At 38.5% G+C, this 15,555-nt stretch overlaps 1 protein-coding gene across 1 annotated transcript in view; it reads right to left on the bottom strand.

The window, feature by feature from the left end:
- The window catches only part of PIGK (phosphatidylinositol glycan anchor biosynthesis class K), a 101,178-nt gene extending 90,872 nt beyond the window's left edge, over positions 1 to 10,306 (bottom strand). Inside the window, 3 exon segments of the mRNA XM_049771783.1 lie at positions 512 to 603; positions 4,753 to 4,806; positions 10,184 to 10,306. Coding sequence (XP_049627740.1) covers positions 512 to 603; positions 4,753 to 4,806; positions 10,184 to 10,279 — 242 coding nt within the window. The 5' untranslated portion in view covers positions 10,280 to 10,306.
- Positions 10,307 to 15,555: the final 5,249 nt, after the last annotated feature.

Genomic DNA, 15,555 nt, shown 5'->3' on the forward strand with positions numbered 1-15,555 from the left:
AATCAATAGGCTTTCAATAGGGCGCAAGCGGTAAGACGTCTGCCTTGCTTGCACTGACCTAGGACAGACCGCGGTTCGATCCCGGGGCGTCCCATATGGTCCCCTAAGCCAAAAGTGATTTCTGAGCACATAGCCAGGAGTAACTCCTGAGCATCACCGAGTGTGGCCCAAAAACAAACAAGCAAACAAAAAGCGTTCAATAAATTTCTTTTCTATTTGAGTCATTCAGAATTGTTTGCAATTTGAAAACCTGTTCAGGCACTTAATTATTAGATGACCCTAAGCAAACATATTTTATCAAAAGTTTTTAGTTTGGTACTGATTATTGATCTACTAAATTCCTGTTACAATCTCAAGTAAAGTTATTTTATGATGGCATGTTCTAACAAAAATAAACACTTCAAAACAGTTTATTGTTTGAAAAGGCAACACAAAACTATAAATATAGTAATAATCATAAAAGGATGAATTTCATTAAGATTCAAAGCCACACTTTATTGAAATTCCTTACCTGTCAGGAATGCCTAATCTCTTGACACTTCTATAAACAGAAAGAGTATTTGCAACATGTCGATAATTAAACCAAAATCGGGATGTACACACCTGAAATAGTAAACAAATAAGTTACTTTCATGAATTAAAATAAAACACGGAGTTAAAGAATTACTTACATTTTAAATTTTATTTTTTTTCAGGGGAGAGCGTGAACGCAGCCCCCCACTACCAAAAATCATGCAGTCGAGTTTCCCACATTTAGGAAAATCGCAGGGGTCAGCACACCTGAGCATACCTGGTGTAATCCCAAAACAAAACAAACACACACAAAAATTTCCATAAATTCCCAGGTTGACTAAAATAAATTTTAAAAAAATTTTCTAAAGAAATGGACAAGCCATTTTTATTTTTTGCAACAGAACAAATGATCTTCCCAATCAGTAAAACACAATTTGTATCCTAATATTCCCACTTTGAAGTGCCAGTGAAAGCCTATCCTCTTATTTTGTGCAGCTCTTGTTCAATTTTATCAAAAAATATCTCCTGAGGAATAGCATATAAAAGGTATTCTTTCTTAGTGAACAAGACCAAAGCCATGAATCAATTTTATAATTGATTAAATACCAATACAATTTTATTTCACAAATACATATAACAATTACAAACACTATTAATTTCTCTAGTAATTTGTAGATAATTATAGACTTTCATGAAATGAATCTTAGTAAACTTATCAAGGGCTACAACGATAGTTTAGCGGGTAAGACACTTGAATTGCAGGCCACCAACCCAGATTCAATCCCTGGTACCATACATGGTCTCCTGAGCTCAGCCAGGAGTCATCGCTGAGTACAGTAAGGAATAATATAAGTCCTGAGCAGCATTAGTTGTGGCCAAAAAAAAAGGAAAGAAAAATAAAAATAATCTATAAGCCTTCAAATATTCAGCCACTCTTTTCCATCACGAATGATAGATTTTGAAATATTGTATAATGCCCTTTCTTTTTCACAAAAATCAGCTCTTGTCTTGTCTCTAGATTTTCTCACCCTTCTTTCTAATCAACCTTACCATAACTTCATACAATTATTGTCTTCTAATTATAGACATGTCAGTAACTGAAACTTCAATATAAATGAAACCTTAATATTATTCAATTAATTTTTAAAGACAGGAAAAGCAAAGCTAATTACCTGTATGGAATTGAAAATACAAACTTAGGAATTCATATCAATGCAAGATGATAATTCAAGAGTAAAAAAGAATAAAAAAAAGAAGAAAAAGAATGGCCATTAAGTAATCCTTACTAAGAATCAAAATAATATATTTACAAATTAAAATAAAAGAAGCAGTCAGAAAAAAGGACATGAGGAATGTGTCTCCAGTAGTAGTACACATTCCTTGAGGTCATGAGTTTCATCCTGGCCTTGAATTCCTGCCCCCAGCACACCAGGTATTTTTGTTTTATTTTGGGGCCACTACTTGGATAGTGCTCAAGGGTAACTGACTCCTGACAGTACCCAGATATCAAGCCTGAGCCTTGTGCATGCAAAGCATTTAAAGCATTTAAACTATCCAAATCCTTAACACCTTCTTTTGGTTTTTGGGTCACACAGGGCAGCGCTCAGGAGTTACTCCTGACTCTATGCTCAGAAATTGCTCCTGGCAGGCTCAGGGGACAATATGGGATGCCGGAATTCGAACCAATGACCTTCTGCATGCAAAGAAAACACCTTACCTCCATGCTATCTCTCCGGCCCCCTAAACACCTTCTTTTAAACTTTTTTTGCATGGTCTGAATTCCCTACAATGAGCATTTATTATTTCTCTGCACAGAAAAATAAAAAATTTTAATAAAAAATAACGGGGCATGACAGGTAGGACGTCTCTGCTTTGCATGCAGCCAAACTAATTTCAATCCCCAGCATCTCATATGGTCTCCTGAAACTGCCAGGAATGATTTCTGAGCACAAAGCCAAGAGCCCTGACAGCCACTGGGTGCAACACTCCCAAATAAGAAAAGAATTTTTACTAAAAATAAAATAACCAATATGGTATTTATAAACTAATAAGGCAGATAAAAATATTAGTTTTCATTGTAAAAACAAGTCTACATTTCATCAAAAGCTTCCTTTTTTATTTTTTTTTTATCCGTTTCTTTGATGTGAGGTTTTTTGGTTGGTTGTTCATTTGGTGGTTATATTCAGCAGTACTCAGGGGTTATTTTTGACTCTGTACCCAGGAAATACTCCTGGTGGTGCTCAGGGAGGCCATATGGGATGTCAGGGATTGAACCCCAGTTGGCCATGTGCAAGGCAGATGCCCTACCAGCTGTGCTATTGCTCCAACTCTTCATTCATTTTTTAAATTTTTTATTTATATTTTTATGTAAGCACCTTGATTACAAACATAATTGTGGTTTGGTTTCAGTCATACAAAGAGCACCCCCTTCACCAGTGCAACATTTCCATCACCAGTTCCCCCAATCTCCAGCCCCCCACCACCTGTATCTGAGAGAGGCATTCTAATTCCTTCACTCACTAACATTGTCACCATAGTTGTCAGTGTAGTTATTTTCTAACTGCACTCATCACTCTTTGATAAGAGTAGAAGAGTAGTATCCTTATACTTAAATTTAGTCCTACCACCACTTGAGAGATATTCTAAAAGTAAAATATATTGTCAGTTCACATGGTGAATTGAAAATATTAGCCAGCAGTCAGAGAGATTGTATAAGAACTGAAGAGTATCCCATTGACTCTGGCTCAAATTTTCAGTACCTCATAAGGTCCCGAAGCACTAGTAGGGGTCATTCCTGAGCACAGAATCAGTAATAGCTTCTAAGTACTGTAGGTAGAGACTAAAGCCTCCCCCAATAAGAAAATTAAATATATTCAAATAAAACTATAAAGAAATTAATAAAATATAACAAAATCAACCAATTTTAACTGTTATAAAATAAAAAATAATTCATTCAAAATTTCTCAGCATATATCTAAAGTAGAGAGCTAAGTATATTTTTATAAACTATACTTACCATGTAAAAAACAATGTCTTCTCGCTACCATAATTCCCAGGTACCTTGATCTGGACTAATAACTGTGTGGCATTCTCAGAAAATGAAGGAGAACAGATTTCTCTTTCTGCCTGAACTACAGAATGCAACAACTCCCTTATACTCCTGGCCCAAATATATGAACAATTAAATCTTTTCAGATGACACTGGACTACAAAGCTAAAAACTCTGGAACTTTATTTTCAAAAGGGGATTGAGCTGAGCTACACTACATCAATCCTACCACTGAAAAAACCCAGCTGCCCTACCCAGTATCTTTCTGGCAAAAAAAAAAAAAAAAAACCTGTGTGGCTCCTCCAACAAGAAATTTTCCATTTCTCAAGACCGGAGCGATAGAACAGCGGGTAGGGCACTTGCCTTGCACGCGATCGACCTGAGTTCAGTCACCGGCATCCATCATGGTCCCCTGAGCATGCCAGGAAGGTGTCCTGAGGAAAGCTAGGAATAGCCCCTGAGCATCGCTGGGTGTGGTTAAAAAAAAAGAAAAGAAAAAGAAATTTTCCATTTCTCGAATGAAAAATAATGGCTACAGATACTTCCCAGGTAAGCCAGTCTGGGCTAATAACTGTGGCATTCTTAAAAAAGGCAGATTCCCTTTTTTGCATGTACTACAGCAATGTACCATTCTACACCTGCCCACGGAAACAGCCCAACTCCTCAACTTAATCTTATCAAACATCCAAGTCACCAAATTTATTTCAGATCTATAAATTCTTCAAATTTTATAGTATGTCAGCCCAGTAGAATCACAGGAAATCTAATGGGAAGATTGCATAGAAATCTACCAAGCACAGTGAGCCTAAACTGTAACAAAGAGATTCAACTACCAACACCCACAGTCCAGTAAATCCTTAAAACATTTATTTAGTAACACCATGGAGAGATGTAACATTCATTTCAAACTAACCCTTGTTGATCTAAGTTTTGATAATTCCACTTGTGTTGTAAACAAACTATCTCAAGTAAATCTATGTCTGCAAAGAGGCAAGTTATGGTGGGTGATAGGTGGGAAATTGGGGACCTGGTGAAAGGAAAGTCACACAGTGATGGGTTTGGTATTTGAACATTTAATGACTGAAACAACTGTATATGAACAATTTGTGAACAATTTGGACAATCACCGTTATAATAAAATTTAAAAGTTTTTTTTAAATACAAATTTTGAAAAGAAAAATAATACTTACCAAAACAGCCCAGTTGTTTGTATGGCCACTTCTAAAGAACTGTTCTGTTTGATCCTATCAGTCAAATAACAGCAATAATGATTAGAGAAAAAAAAAAACCTCATTTCCCAACATAAAGACCAATGAAGGCCAGTTAAAATTATGCTTTTTTTCACAGTTGCATTAATAATAATTCAATCATTAGGCAAATTCATAATAATTCTCGTAATTAATCTTATGAAAGATTCAAAAACAATTTTTTTCTTAAATTTTTATTTTGGGGACATTATTGGGAGAGGACTGTTTCCTTTTAAACAATGATCTTAAACACACTGAATTCTTCTTCATAGTCTAGTTTTCCATTGGCTCTTTAATGAATCACAAATTTTATGTCTTCATTTTATATACAAAAAGTAACAGCTGACGACTGATATTTAGTTCAACATCCATGCCTACTCTGTGCTAGCTGCTTCACTGGAACTCACCAATATATCTGACTAAGCACATTCTCTAGCACACTGTTCATGTACCGTTTCATTCATTTTATTTGTCATTGAGAAACATTTGAAACCTGAGCACTCAAAACCATTTAGATACCTAATAAATTTTATTATGTAACAAAATAATATTATCTATAAACTATAAAGTAGACCTCTGATCTACTCACAAACAGCATTTGTTACTAGAATAATAAGACTGTCTGTTTTAAATTTGGGCCCAATTACTTACTAGCTATAGAAACTTAGAAAATCTATTTCACTTCTTTATGTCTCTATTTTTCTGACTATAAATGAGTAATATTACCTAAAACAAAGTAAGTAGAAATAGTGACTAAAACAGGTACTAATTAACAAATGTTAGCTGTTTTAATTTTCAGCTGACAGGAAAATTTCAGGAATAAAACTTTAAAACCATTCAACTGCCAGTTCTATATTTACACACATATCTATACATAATTTCTAACCTGTCTCAACAGTTTCCTAGATACAAAAGAAAGCAATATGCTAGGAGGTAGGCACACTGGTGATGTGTGGTGTTGAAATTATATGCAAGGGAAACTATTATTAACAAAGAGTATTGTGAGTCATTAAAACACAACCAATATAAGTTAAAAAAATAAAAAATTAGGACGTTTACTGTGCTGTCTGGGTAGGGCATTTGCTTTGCACATGACTGACCCTGGTTCGATCCCTGGCTTCTCAGAATCATCCAAGACTGCCAGGAGTAATTTCTGAGCACAGAGCCAGAAGTATCCCCTAAGCACTGTTGGGTATAGTCCAAAAATAAAATAAAAATGAGGAAAGAGAACAAAAAAGAAGGAAAATGAAATGGAGAGAGAAGAAAAGAGGAGAGGAGAGATGAGGAGAGGAGAGGAGAAAACTAAGTACTTTACTGAATCAAGCACCAATTCAGAAATGCATAGATCTGTTTTTAGCCTAGATCTCATCCTTCTGGCCTATGAGACAGGCAAATTATTTAGCTCTTCAGAAATTAACTATTTACTCATACAAAATATGAGAATTAGGGCCAGAGCAATAGCACAGTGGTAGAGCAGTTGCCATGCACGCGGACAACCTGGGATGAACCTGGACCAGGATTTGATAACCAGCATCCTATATGGTCCCCCATAGCCTGCCAGGAGAGATTTTTGAGCATAGAGCCACGAGTAACTGCTGATCAAGGCTGGTGTGACCCAAAAACAAAAAAAGACAGACAGACAGACACAGAGAGACAAGAGACAGAGACAGAGAATAAGAGAGAGAGAAGTTATCTAATTAATCCAGCTTCAAAATTCTTATATCTAAATGAATAATTTGCAATGGCAGAATTCTTTAGTGCTTGTAGGCACTGCAAAATTATTCACTCAACATATGGGGCACACATTAGGTGCTTTAAAAAGATAAAAATAAAAAAACATGGTGATATGAAGCCATCATTAAAGCATGCTGATTTCTCTCCAAAATCCCACAGGAAGTTGAGCAAAAAAAAAAAAAAAAAAAAAAAACCAGCTCATGACAATGTGAAAACACTGACACTCATCACAACCATTCAGCAAGCATCATTTACTATACATATCCTGGCTGCAGTCTGTTCTCCAGGCAGTTAATGCTTGCCTATAAAGAAATTCCTACCCAACTTGAGAGACAGCATGTATATCCTGAAAGAGAATAATAGGGGCAACTGAAGGTTGCAGGTATGGAGTTTGCCAACCAAGATCCAAGTTCAATCCTTAGCAACCCATATGGTCCCTGGAATTCAGAGCCAGGAGTAAACACTGTGCATCTCCAGGTGTCAAAACAAAAATAAAAAGGGGAAAATGATCTGATGAGATGCCACAAAGAGGTGTCAGTACATTTGGGCTAAGAACCAAATAAACGCAACTCCAGACGAACACAGAATTGAGCCTAAAGATTTTGAGAAGTAGAAATATTAGCATAATTATAAGTTGAGAGAAGGGAGGCAAGTAGAAAAAGTGTGACAGGGAAGCTAGGGAGCAGGAGAGAGGTAGGAGAGAGATTGATGGTTAAACAGAAACCAGGAAAGGCAAGTACAGGAAGAGGAGTCAGAAAAAGCAGAGATGGGAGGGAGAGATGGGAAGAGGAGAAAGAATGATATGTGTAGGCAGAGATCTAAGTATGCAGGGTTTGTTTGTGAGTAATGATGATTTTCTTGATGATGAAGATTTTGTTCCTTATCCTTTAGAGCAACATTAAAGTGTAAATGGGTGACACAATAAGATTTACATTTTTTAAAATTACTCTGGCTGCAGTTTGAAAAAGAGAGTGGCAAGAAGAAAATCTAACAAGTTAGGAACTAAAACAGATGAGGTAAGAAACTACTACATTCCAAGATGGTGGAATAATAGATAGTAAATAACATACAAAGGTTATAATACTTAAGTGCTATATTACTCAAGTGTACAAATTACAATATAAAGGATGTGTAAAGGTTCTAAGAGGTTATACTTCTATTATTCTAATAGATAAAAAGAGAAAACTAAAGCTAGGAAATGTGGAAATGTAGAACAGCAGAGCACTTGTGAAACTACAGAAAAAAAGTAATAATATCCACAATGACATATAAAGATAATCCATTGGAATAAAGAAGGAAAATGAAAGAACCTCTATTACTATTATCTTAAAAATAGGGCCAGAGGGGCTGGAGAGGTGGCACAAGCTGTAAGGCATCTGCCTTGTGCACACTAGCCTAGAACCAACCACGGTTCAATCCCTGGCATCCCATATAGTCCCCCAAGCCAGGAGCGATTTCTGAGCACATACCCAAGAGTAACCTCTGAGCATCACTGGTGTGGCCAAAAAACAAAAAACGGGGGTGGGGGAGGAGGATGAGAAAGCCATAGGACATTTGCCTTGCACGCACTAACCTAAGACAGAAACAGTTTGATCCTCCAGCATCCCATATGGTCCCCCAAGTCAGGAGCAATTTCTGAGCACAGAGCCAGTAGTAAACCCTGAGTATTATCAAGTGTGGTCCCCCCCCAAAAAAAAATTTTTTTTAAAAAAGTCTTATAAACATTGAATATACATGCTAGCAATAATTCACCAATATATAATAGCCATGATCAACATCTTTTTTTAACTGATAAGAAGATAGTTCTTGTACACACACACACACACACACACACACACACACACACACACACACACATCAAAATGCCCCAAACCCCCCACCTCTGTCCGCATGTTACTTCTAGTACACCTCTTCATTCCTCACATCTCTTCCACTACTGCATGGTAATGTCAATTTTGTCAGGCAAGGCCCACATCTTCCATGCTATTTCCTTATTTTATCTCTACATAATACAGATGTGAAATCATAATGTACATATCCTTGGAACTATAAGCAAAGTTTTAAACTCAAGATACAGAGGTGCTGGGAAGAATGGACTCCAGTATGAAAAGTAGCCACAGACTTTTATGTGTGTACAGTGGAAAATCATTGAAAGGAAAGGACTGAGAAGAACCTAATCTGGCTTACATTTTCTCAAGAAAACTGTACATCTAAATGAAGAAATGTGAAAGTCTGGGAAAACAAGATGAAAGTAATTTCATAAGACCAAGCATTAAAAACACAGAACTGGAACGCTAAAATCAATGTTTAAGTCCCAAACATAAAATTTAATAATATTAAAAATATGATAGTAAAATAGTTTTCTGAAAACACCCAGATTTCAAATTTAAAGACAATGCCATAGAGCAGAAGATAAAAGCTTCAGAGGCCTGGATAAAGAAAGTGTGATATATGTACACAATGGAATATTATTCAGCTAGAATATCTAATGGTTTGCTGCAACTTGAATGAGAACTGGAGGATGCCAAATGAAATAAGTCAGAAAGAGGACATGTACATTATGTACTATATAGAGATAAAAGTAAGGAAAGAGCATGGAATGATGACAAAATTTGGGGCTTTGAATGACAAAACTGACATTACCATGCAGAGGGGAAGAGATGTGAGGAATTAAGAGGTGCACTAGAAGTAACATGTGGACAGAGGTGGAGAGTTTGGGCATTTTGATGTGTGTGTGTTTGTGTGTATACAAGAACTGTATAACAAAACCAATCTTAACACTATTCTACCCATGTTACCAAAACTGGAATAAGAGCAAGTAAGTTTGTGAGTGAGTGAGTGAGTGAGTGAGTGAGTGAGTGAGTGAGTGAGTGAGTGAGTGAGTGAGTGAGTGAGTGAGTGAGTGAGTGACTGACTGACTGACTGACTGGTTGGTTGGCTGGCTGAGTTTGGGGCCACACCCTGCTACCCTCAAAGGTTACTTCAGGCTCTACACTCAGGAATTCCTCCTTGCAGAACACTGGGGACCATAAAGGACGCCTGGGTCGGCCAGGTGCTAAGGCAAGCGCCCTCCCCGCTGTATTATTGCGTCAACCTCTAGAATAAAAAAATTTAAAGAATAAAAATAATTGCAAATCTTCTGTAGAGTGTACATTTACAAAACAATGAGTTTTACCTGTCATTTATAAAACAGTTTCTGTGGCTTTGTACACAGATGACACACCTGCAAACTAATGTAGTCCCTTAACCATATGCACAGACAGACACAGGACACACTCTGATCCTACCCAGAGGTGGGGGGGGCCTAGTGATTTGCTGCAAGGAGAGTTAAGTGCTGCACTGACATGCTGGTATTGCACCTAGTTTCTGGCCCGAATCCACTAGCAAAGGCCAGCAAGATCCTCCCAGATCTCCAAGCGTTTAATCCTTTTAATTCACCATTCGAAAAGTCTGAAACTGACCGAAATTGACCCAACCCGTCCCCAGTGTCCCCCTGGCGATGGCCCAGCCCTGGGCCCAGCCTGCCTGAGGACTCCAGGAGAGCTGCCTGTTTGCTGAGGATTGGCACCTGCGCTCACTACCTGGACACAGCGATCTGTTCTCCCAGAGCCCTGCCGCTCAGAGGAGCCTCGACTCCTACCTCGATATGACTAGTGGCCACGCTGCCGAACGACAAAAGCAACAACCCTGACAAGGCAGTCAGCCGCCAGTGCAAGGAAGCGCAGGAGGCCACCATGTTTGCGGTTCAGCGCTTCGGCTTCCGCTTGGGCGGAGCTAATGCCGTAAAGCAGCGCCGCGGTTCTGGGGCTGAACTCCGCCCCCTTGAAACTCCGCCCCTCGCCAATGACTATAAACGAGCGCTGGCGCTAGCTTGTGCTTCATTCTGTGTTCTGGGAAGGTGGAAAAGGATATAGGTCACGTTGAGCTTTGATATTCGGCAGCATATTTCATTTTTAAGTTGTGAGACAGATATAACCCTTTTTTTATTATTTTTTTGCAAGGGACATGAGAAAAATCCGTGACCCCAGAAACTTTCAAAAACTATTTTCCTATATCTCCTTTTTGATTTTTTGCAAAGTGAATGAGAAAACTCTGTGACCCCAGAAATTTTCAAAGGCTATTTTCTCCTATATCTCCTTTTTGATTTTATGCAAGGTGAATGAGAAAACTCTGTGACCCCAGAAACTTCCTTATTTGCATAGTGCTGCCCACCTTCTGAAAAACAGGATGCAGAGAAAAATACTTCAGTAAAAAATCTTGTGAAAATTGTCATAAGTCACAATGAAGTCATTAAGTCATTGTATGAATTTTTAGTAAGCTGTTTGTGGCTAGTTGAGCATTCTATGTTGTTTTTATTGTTGAACTCACTTGGCTTCTTTGCTACTTTCCCATCAAATTTGCTGTGTTTCTACTGGGGTGTCAGTATTGAGGAACTTGGGGGGTATAGCTTCAGGAGCTTCAGGATCTGTAAAACTGGGTCAGTGAGTTTACATGATGGTAAGTAACTGTGAGATGTTGTTTTATTTTATTCTTTAATGAATGCATTTCTTTTTGCTTGTCCTATAATTTTTTCTAGTTTTCCCCTAAGCACATTTATGATGCCTGTTTATATTCAAAGGCTTACTTTTATATTCTAAGACCTACATTGTTTTGCCCAGGGGACTATCTTGACATTGAGTTTGGATTTTGTTAGGGGAACAATCACATTATGTTCATATTTTTTTCTGATAAGATCACACAATAATATTCTATTTGTGATTCTCAGTGCTTATTCCTGAATATGCACTCAGGGGTCACTCCTGGCAGAGCTTGGGGGGGGGGGGGCATTAATGGTGCTGGATTTCAAACTTAGGTTAGCCTCATGCGAGGCAAGCTCCTTCCCTGGACCCACAGAATTGGTAAACACACAGAGCAATTGGGAGACAAATTTGCAAAACCTATTTTAAAACTTTTGTGACTACTAAAAGAACATCTATACAAAATAAAGTTTTCAGGCCAAGTGGCTGACCCAGGACGAATGCGAGTTTGATCCCTAGCATCCCATATGATTCCCCAAGCCAGGACTGATTTCTGAGCGCAGAGCCAGGAGTAACCCCTAAGCGCAGCCACATATGCCCCCTAAATTTTTTTAAATAAAATGTTCTAATATGAAAATAATATTCAAGTATGATAGAAAAAATGCCAAGGGAATGGATCCATTACAGGAAGTTTGATGAAACAGGGGTTGAAGGGAGTTTGGTTAGGAAAGAGAAAGGATTACTATGACCATGGTAGTGAAAAATGATAATTCTAGATGAGAACTGGATTCTAGGGGCCAGAGCAGTGGCACAAGCAGTAGGGTGTTTGCCTTGCACCCACTAACCTAGGACAAACCACGGTTCAATCCCACCGCGTCCCATATGGTCCCTCAAGCCAGGAGTAATCCCTGAGCCTCACCAGGTGAGGGAGGGAGGGAGGGAGGAAGGGAGGGAGGGAGGGAGGAAGGGAGGGAGGGAGGGAGGGAGGAAGGAAGGGAGGGAGGGAGGAAGGAAGGAAGGAAGGGAGGGAGGGAGGGAGGGAGGGAGGGAGGGAGGAAGGGAGGAAGGAAGGGAGGAAGGAAGGAAGGAAGGAAGGAAGGAAGGAAGGAAGGAAGGAAGGAAGGAAGGAAGGAAGGAAGGAAGGAAGGAAGGAAGGAAGGAAGGAAGGAAGGAAGGAAGGAAGGAAAAGGAAGGAGGGAGGGAGGGAGGGAGGGAAGGGAGGGAGGGAGGGAGGGAGGGAGGGAGGAAGGAAGGAAGGAAGGAAGGGAGGAAGGAAGGAAGGAAGGAAGGGAGGAAGGAAGGAAGGAAGAAAAAGAAAGAACTGGGTATTAAAAGGATATGCATAGATGCAGGCTCCCTGGGAAGGAAACTGTGGACACCCATGCACTAGCAACAATAAGTGTACACTCCTGAATAGATAGGTTATGCAACATTGTGCAATTGAAACTTAACCAAAAACAACTTTGTAACTGTGCTTGTAACTGTATCTCATCATGATTCAATAAAATACAATCAAATAAAATGATCTTTACTCACCCACTTGATCTTTCTCTCTGAAGCATTTTTAAGATGTGTGACATTCTAAAAAGTCTCTCAGGAATATGTAGTGGGAAGGAAAGGAAGGAATTGTGTATTTTATAAAAATTGCAACAAGTATACTATGGTAGGCAAAAAAAATGGCTCCCTAAAGATTTTCATGCCTAATTTCTATAATTTTTTGTTGTAGTTTTTGGTTTGGGGCCACACCCGGCGGCACTCAGGTGAACTCGGAAATCAAACCCTGGTTCATCCTGGGTCAGCTGTGTACAAGGCAAATGTCCTACCGCTGTGCTATCTCTCCAGCCCCTAATCCCTACAATTTATAAATATGCTACATACTAAGACATAAAGGAGTTTGCAAGTGTGATCAGGGATATTGATGGGAATATTATATTCAATTGTTTAGGTAGTCCTAATATTATTACAGGGAATCTTACAAGAGTGAAAACAAAAGATTAGAGAAGATAGGAGATATGATGGCAAAGCAATGGTTGAAGTGATAAAAGACCACCATCCAAGAAATATGAGAGACCTATATTAGCTAGAAAAGGTAGAGAAAAGGATAATCCTTTAGCATAAATAAGCAAAAACAAAAACAAATAGCTCTAATGAACAAATGCATCCCTGAAAAGGATAAAAGATAGCCAATAGGCATATGAAAAAAGTGACCCTTATCACTTATTATCAGGAAAAGCAGACTAAATTGTCAATGAGACATTTCACAGTGTAGATCAAAAAAGTAAGAGCAACTGGTATTAACTAGGATGCAGTAAAAAAAAATGGAACCCTTATTCACTATTCGTGTGAAAGTTGTCTGGTTAAGAGTATGGAAAACAAGGCCCACAGTGATAGTGACAGAACGGCTGATAGGGTATTTGCATTGCTCACGGCCAACCGTGGGTAGATCCCCAACATCCAATATGGTCCCCCAAGCCTGCCAGAAGTGATTTCTGAGTGCAGAACCAGGAGTAAGCCCTGACTGCAGCTGCATGTAGCCCAAAAAGCAAAGAAAAAACTAAATAAAAAGACTAGAAAACAGTATGGAGAGTTCTCCAAAAAAAGAAGAAAGAATAGAGCTTCCATATACTCCACAAATTCCACTTTTTGCATCTATTCTCAAGAAACAAAAACATTAATTGAAAAGATATGTACGTACACTCCTATGCTCATTACAACATTGTGTAATTGCAGACTATAGAACCAAGTCAAATGTCCAATAAAAGATGTGGATAAAGAAGCTGTGATTTTGTTGGGACCTGGGTTCTGAAGATAAGGGACACCATTTTGTAAGGACCACATGATGTAAGCCACATGCTAGTTTTCCATTTGCCTATTTCCATTAACACCACACCAAGCTACCTGGCCATACCAGGAAGCCTATCAGGGGAGGACACAGGGAGCAGCAGGAAGGTATCCCTAGACAATGGCCAATCACTTTAAAGATCATCAAAAAGATAGAATCTCCCTATATCCGTCCCTATATAATCCTCTTCATGACCTTGGGTGGGGTTCATCTCCTTCCAGGTGGCCCTGGCCAGCCCATTTCGGGGCTGTTGGCAGGCTGATTAAAATATTCAGCTTTAGGGGCCGGAGAGATAGCATGGAGGTAAGGCGTTTGCCTTTCATGCAGGAGGTCATCGGTTCGAATCCCGGCGTCCCATATGGTCCCCCGTTCCTGCCAGGAGCGATTACTGAGCCTGGAGCCAGGAGTAACCCCTGAGCACTGCCGGGTGTGACCCAAAAACCACAAAAAAAAAAAAAATATTCAGCTTTAGGGGCTTGGAGCGGTGGTGCAGCAGTAGGGCATTTGCCTTGCACATGGTTGACCTAGGACGGACAGAGGTTCCATCCCATGGCATGGCATCCCATATGGTCCTCCAAGCCAGGAGTGATTCCTGAGCACATAGCCAGGAGTAACCCGTGAGCGTCACCAGGTATGGTCCCAAACAAATAAACAAGCAAACAACAACAGATTTTCTCCAGTTGTTTGGTCTCGTCCTTCAACTCTGGACTCTAACAATTCATATACACACATACATATAATATAATGAGGAAGTCCTATGTAGCTAAAAGATAAAAAGCTCAATATTGCTGTAATTTAGATGGAACTGAAGAGCATCATATTTTGGAAAATAAGTTAAGAGGGTGGAGTAGAAGAATCTCACTCATTTGAGCATAAGAAACAAAAACAAGAAAATGTAAAATATTAAATAATGGCCTTGGATCACAAAATCTGACATTAGCAAGTAATGGAGTCTTAATAGTGGAGGGACAAATGAAGTGAACTAGAAATGACATAAGGGACTGCAGTGGGAAGATTTCGACACTTTGTTGATGATGTGGTGCAGTCAATTGCATACATCAAAAGCCTAAATGACTAAAATATTGTAACCATGTTATTTAAATTTGTAATAATTAAAAATCAGTTTTATCAACCCACGTTAGATGTCTTACCTCCAGAACTATAAAATAATGATTTTTCTATTTTAATCTACAGATTGTGGTAATTTGTAAAGCAATAATAAAAAACTACTGTAGGTATTTCATCTGGTAGTAGTGATCATCCCCCAAAAATAAGAGAATGAAAAATGGGTCTAAGAGGATTTTTAGTCTACATCCCTCAATATTGCTTGAAATTTTTGTCATAAATTTATATATATTGAAACAAAAATGACTATTAAAAAGCTAGCTCATGTTATATGCCAGATATTGGAAAAAATTATATATGGGGTAATTCGCAATTATCAAAGTCAAAATTGAGAGAAAGTTCACTAAAATCTTATTTATATTTATTCCCAACTTTTGAGACTATAGTCAGTCTGTATTCATTTATTCATTCATTCACTCAATGCTATTCATTGAGAGTCTTATTATGCTTCATAGTATGTTAGGAACTGAGAGTGCAGGTGATATTAAAACAGACACAATCCCTGCCTTATAAAATTAAGTAGAAAAA

The sequence above is a fragment of the Suncus etruscus genome, chromosome 4 (assembly GCF_024139225.1).
Source record: "Suncus etruscus isolate mSunEtr1 chromosome 4, mSunEtr1.pri.cur, whole genome shotgun sequence".
In the NCBI taxonomy this organism is placed as follows: Eukaryota; Metazoa; Chordata; class Mammalia; order Eulipotyphla; family Soricidae; genus Suncus; species Suncus etruscus.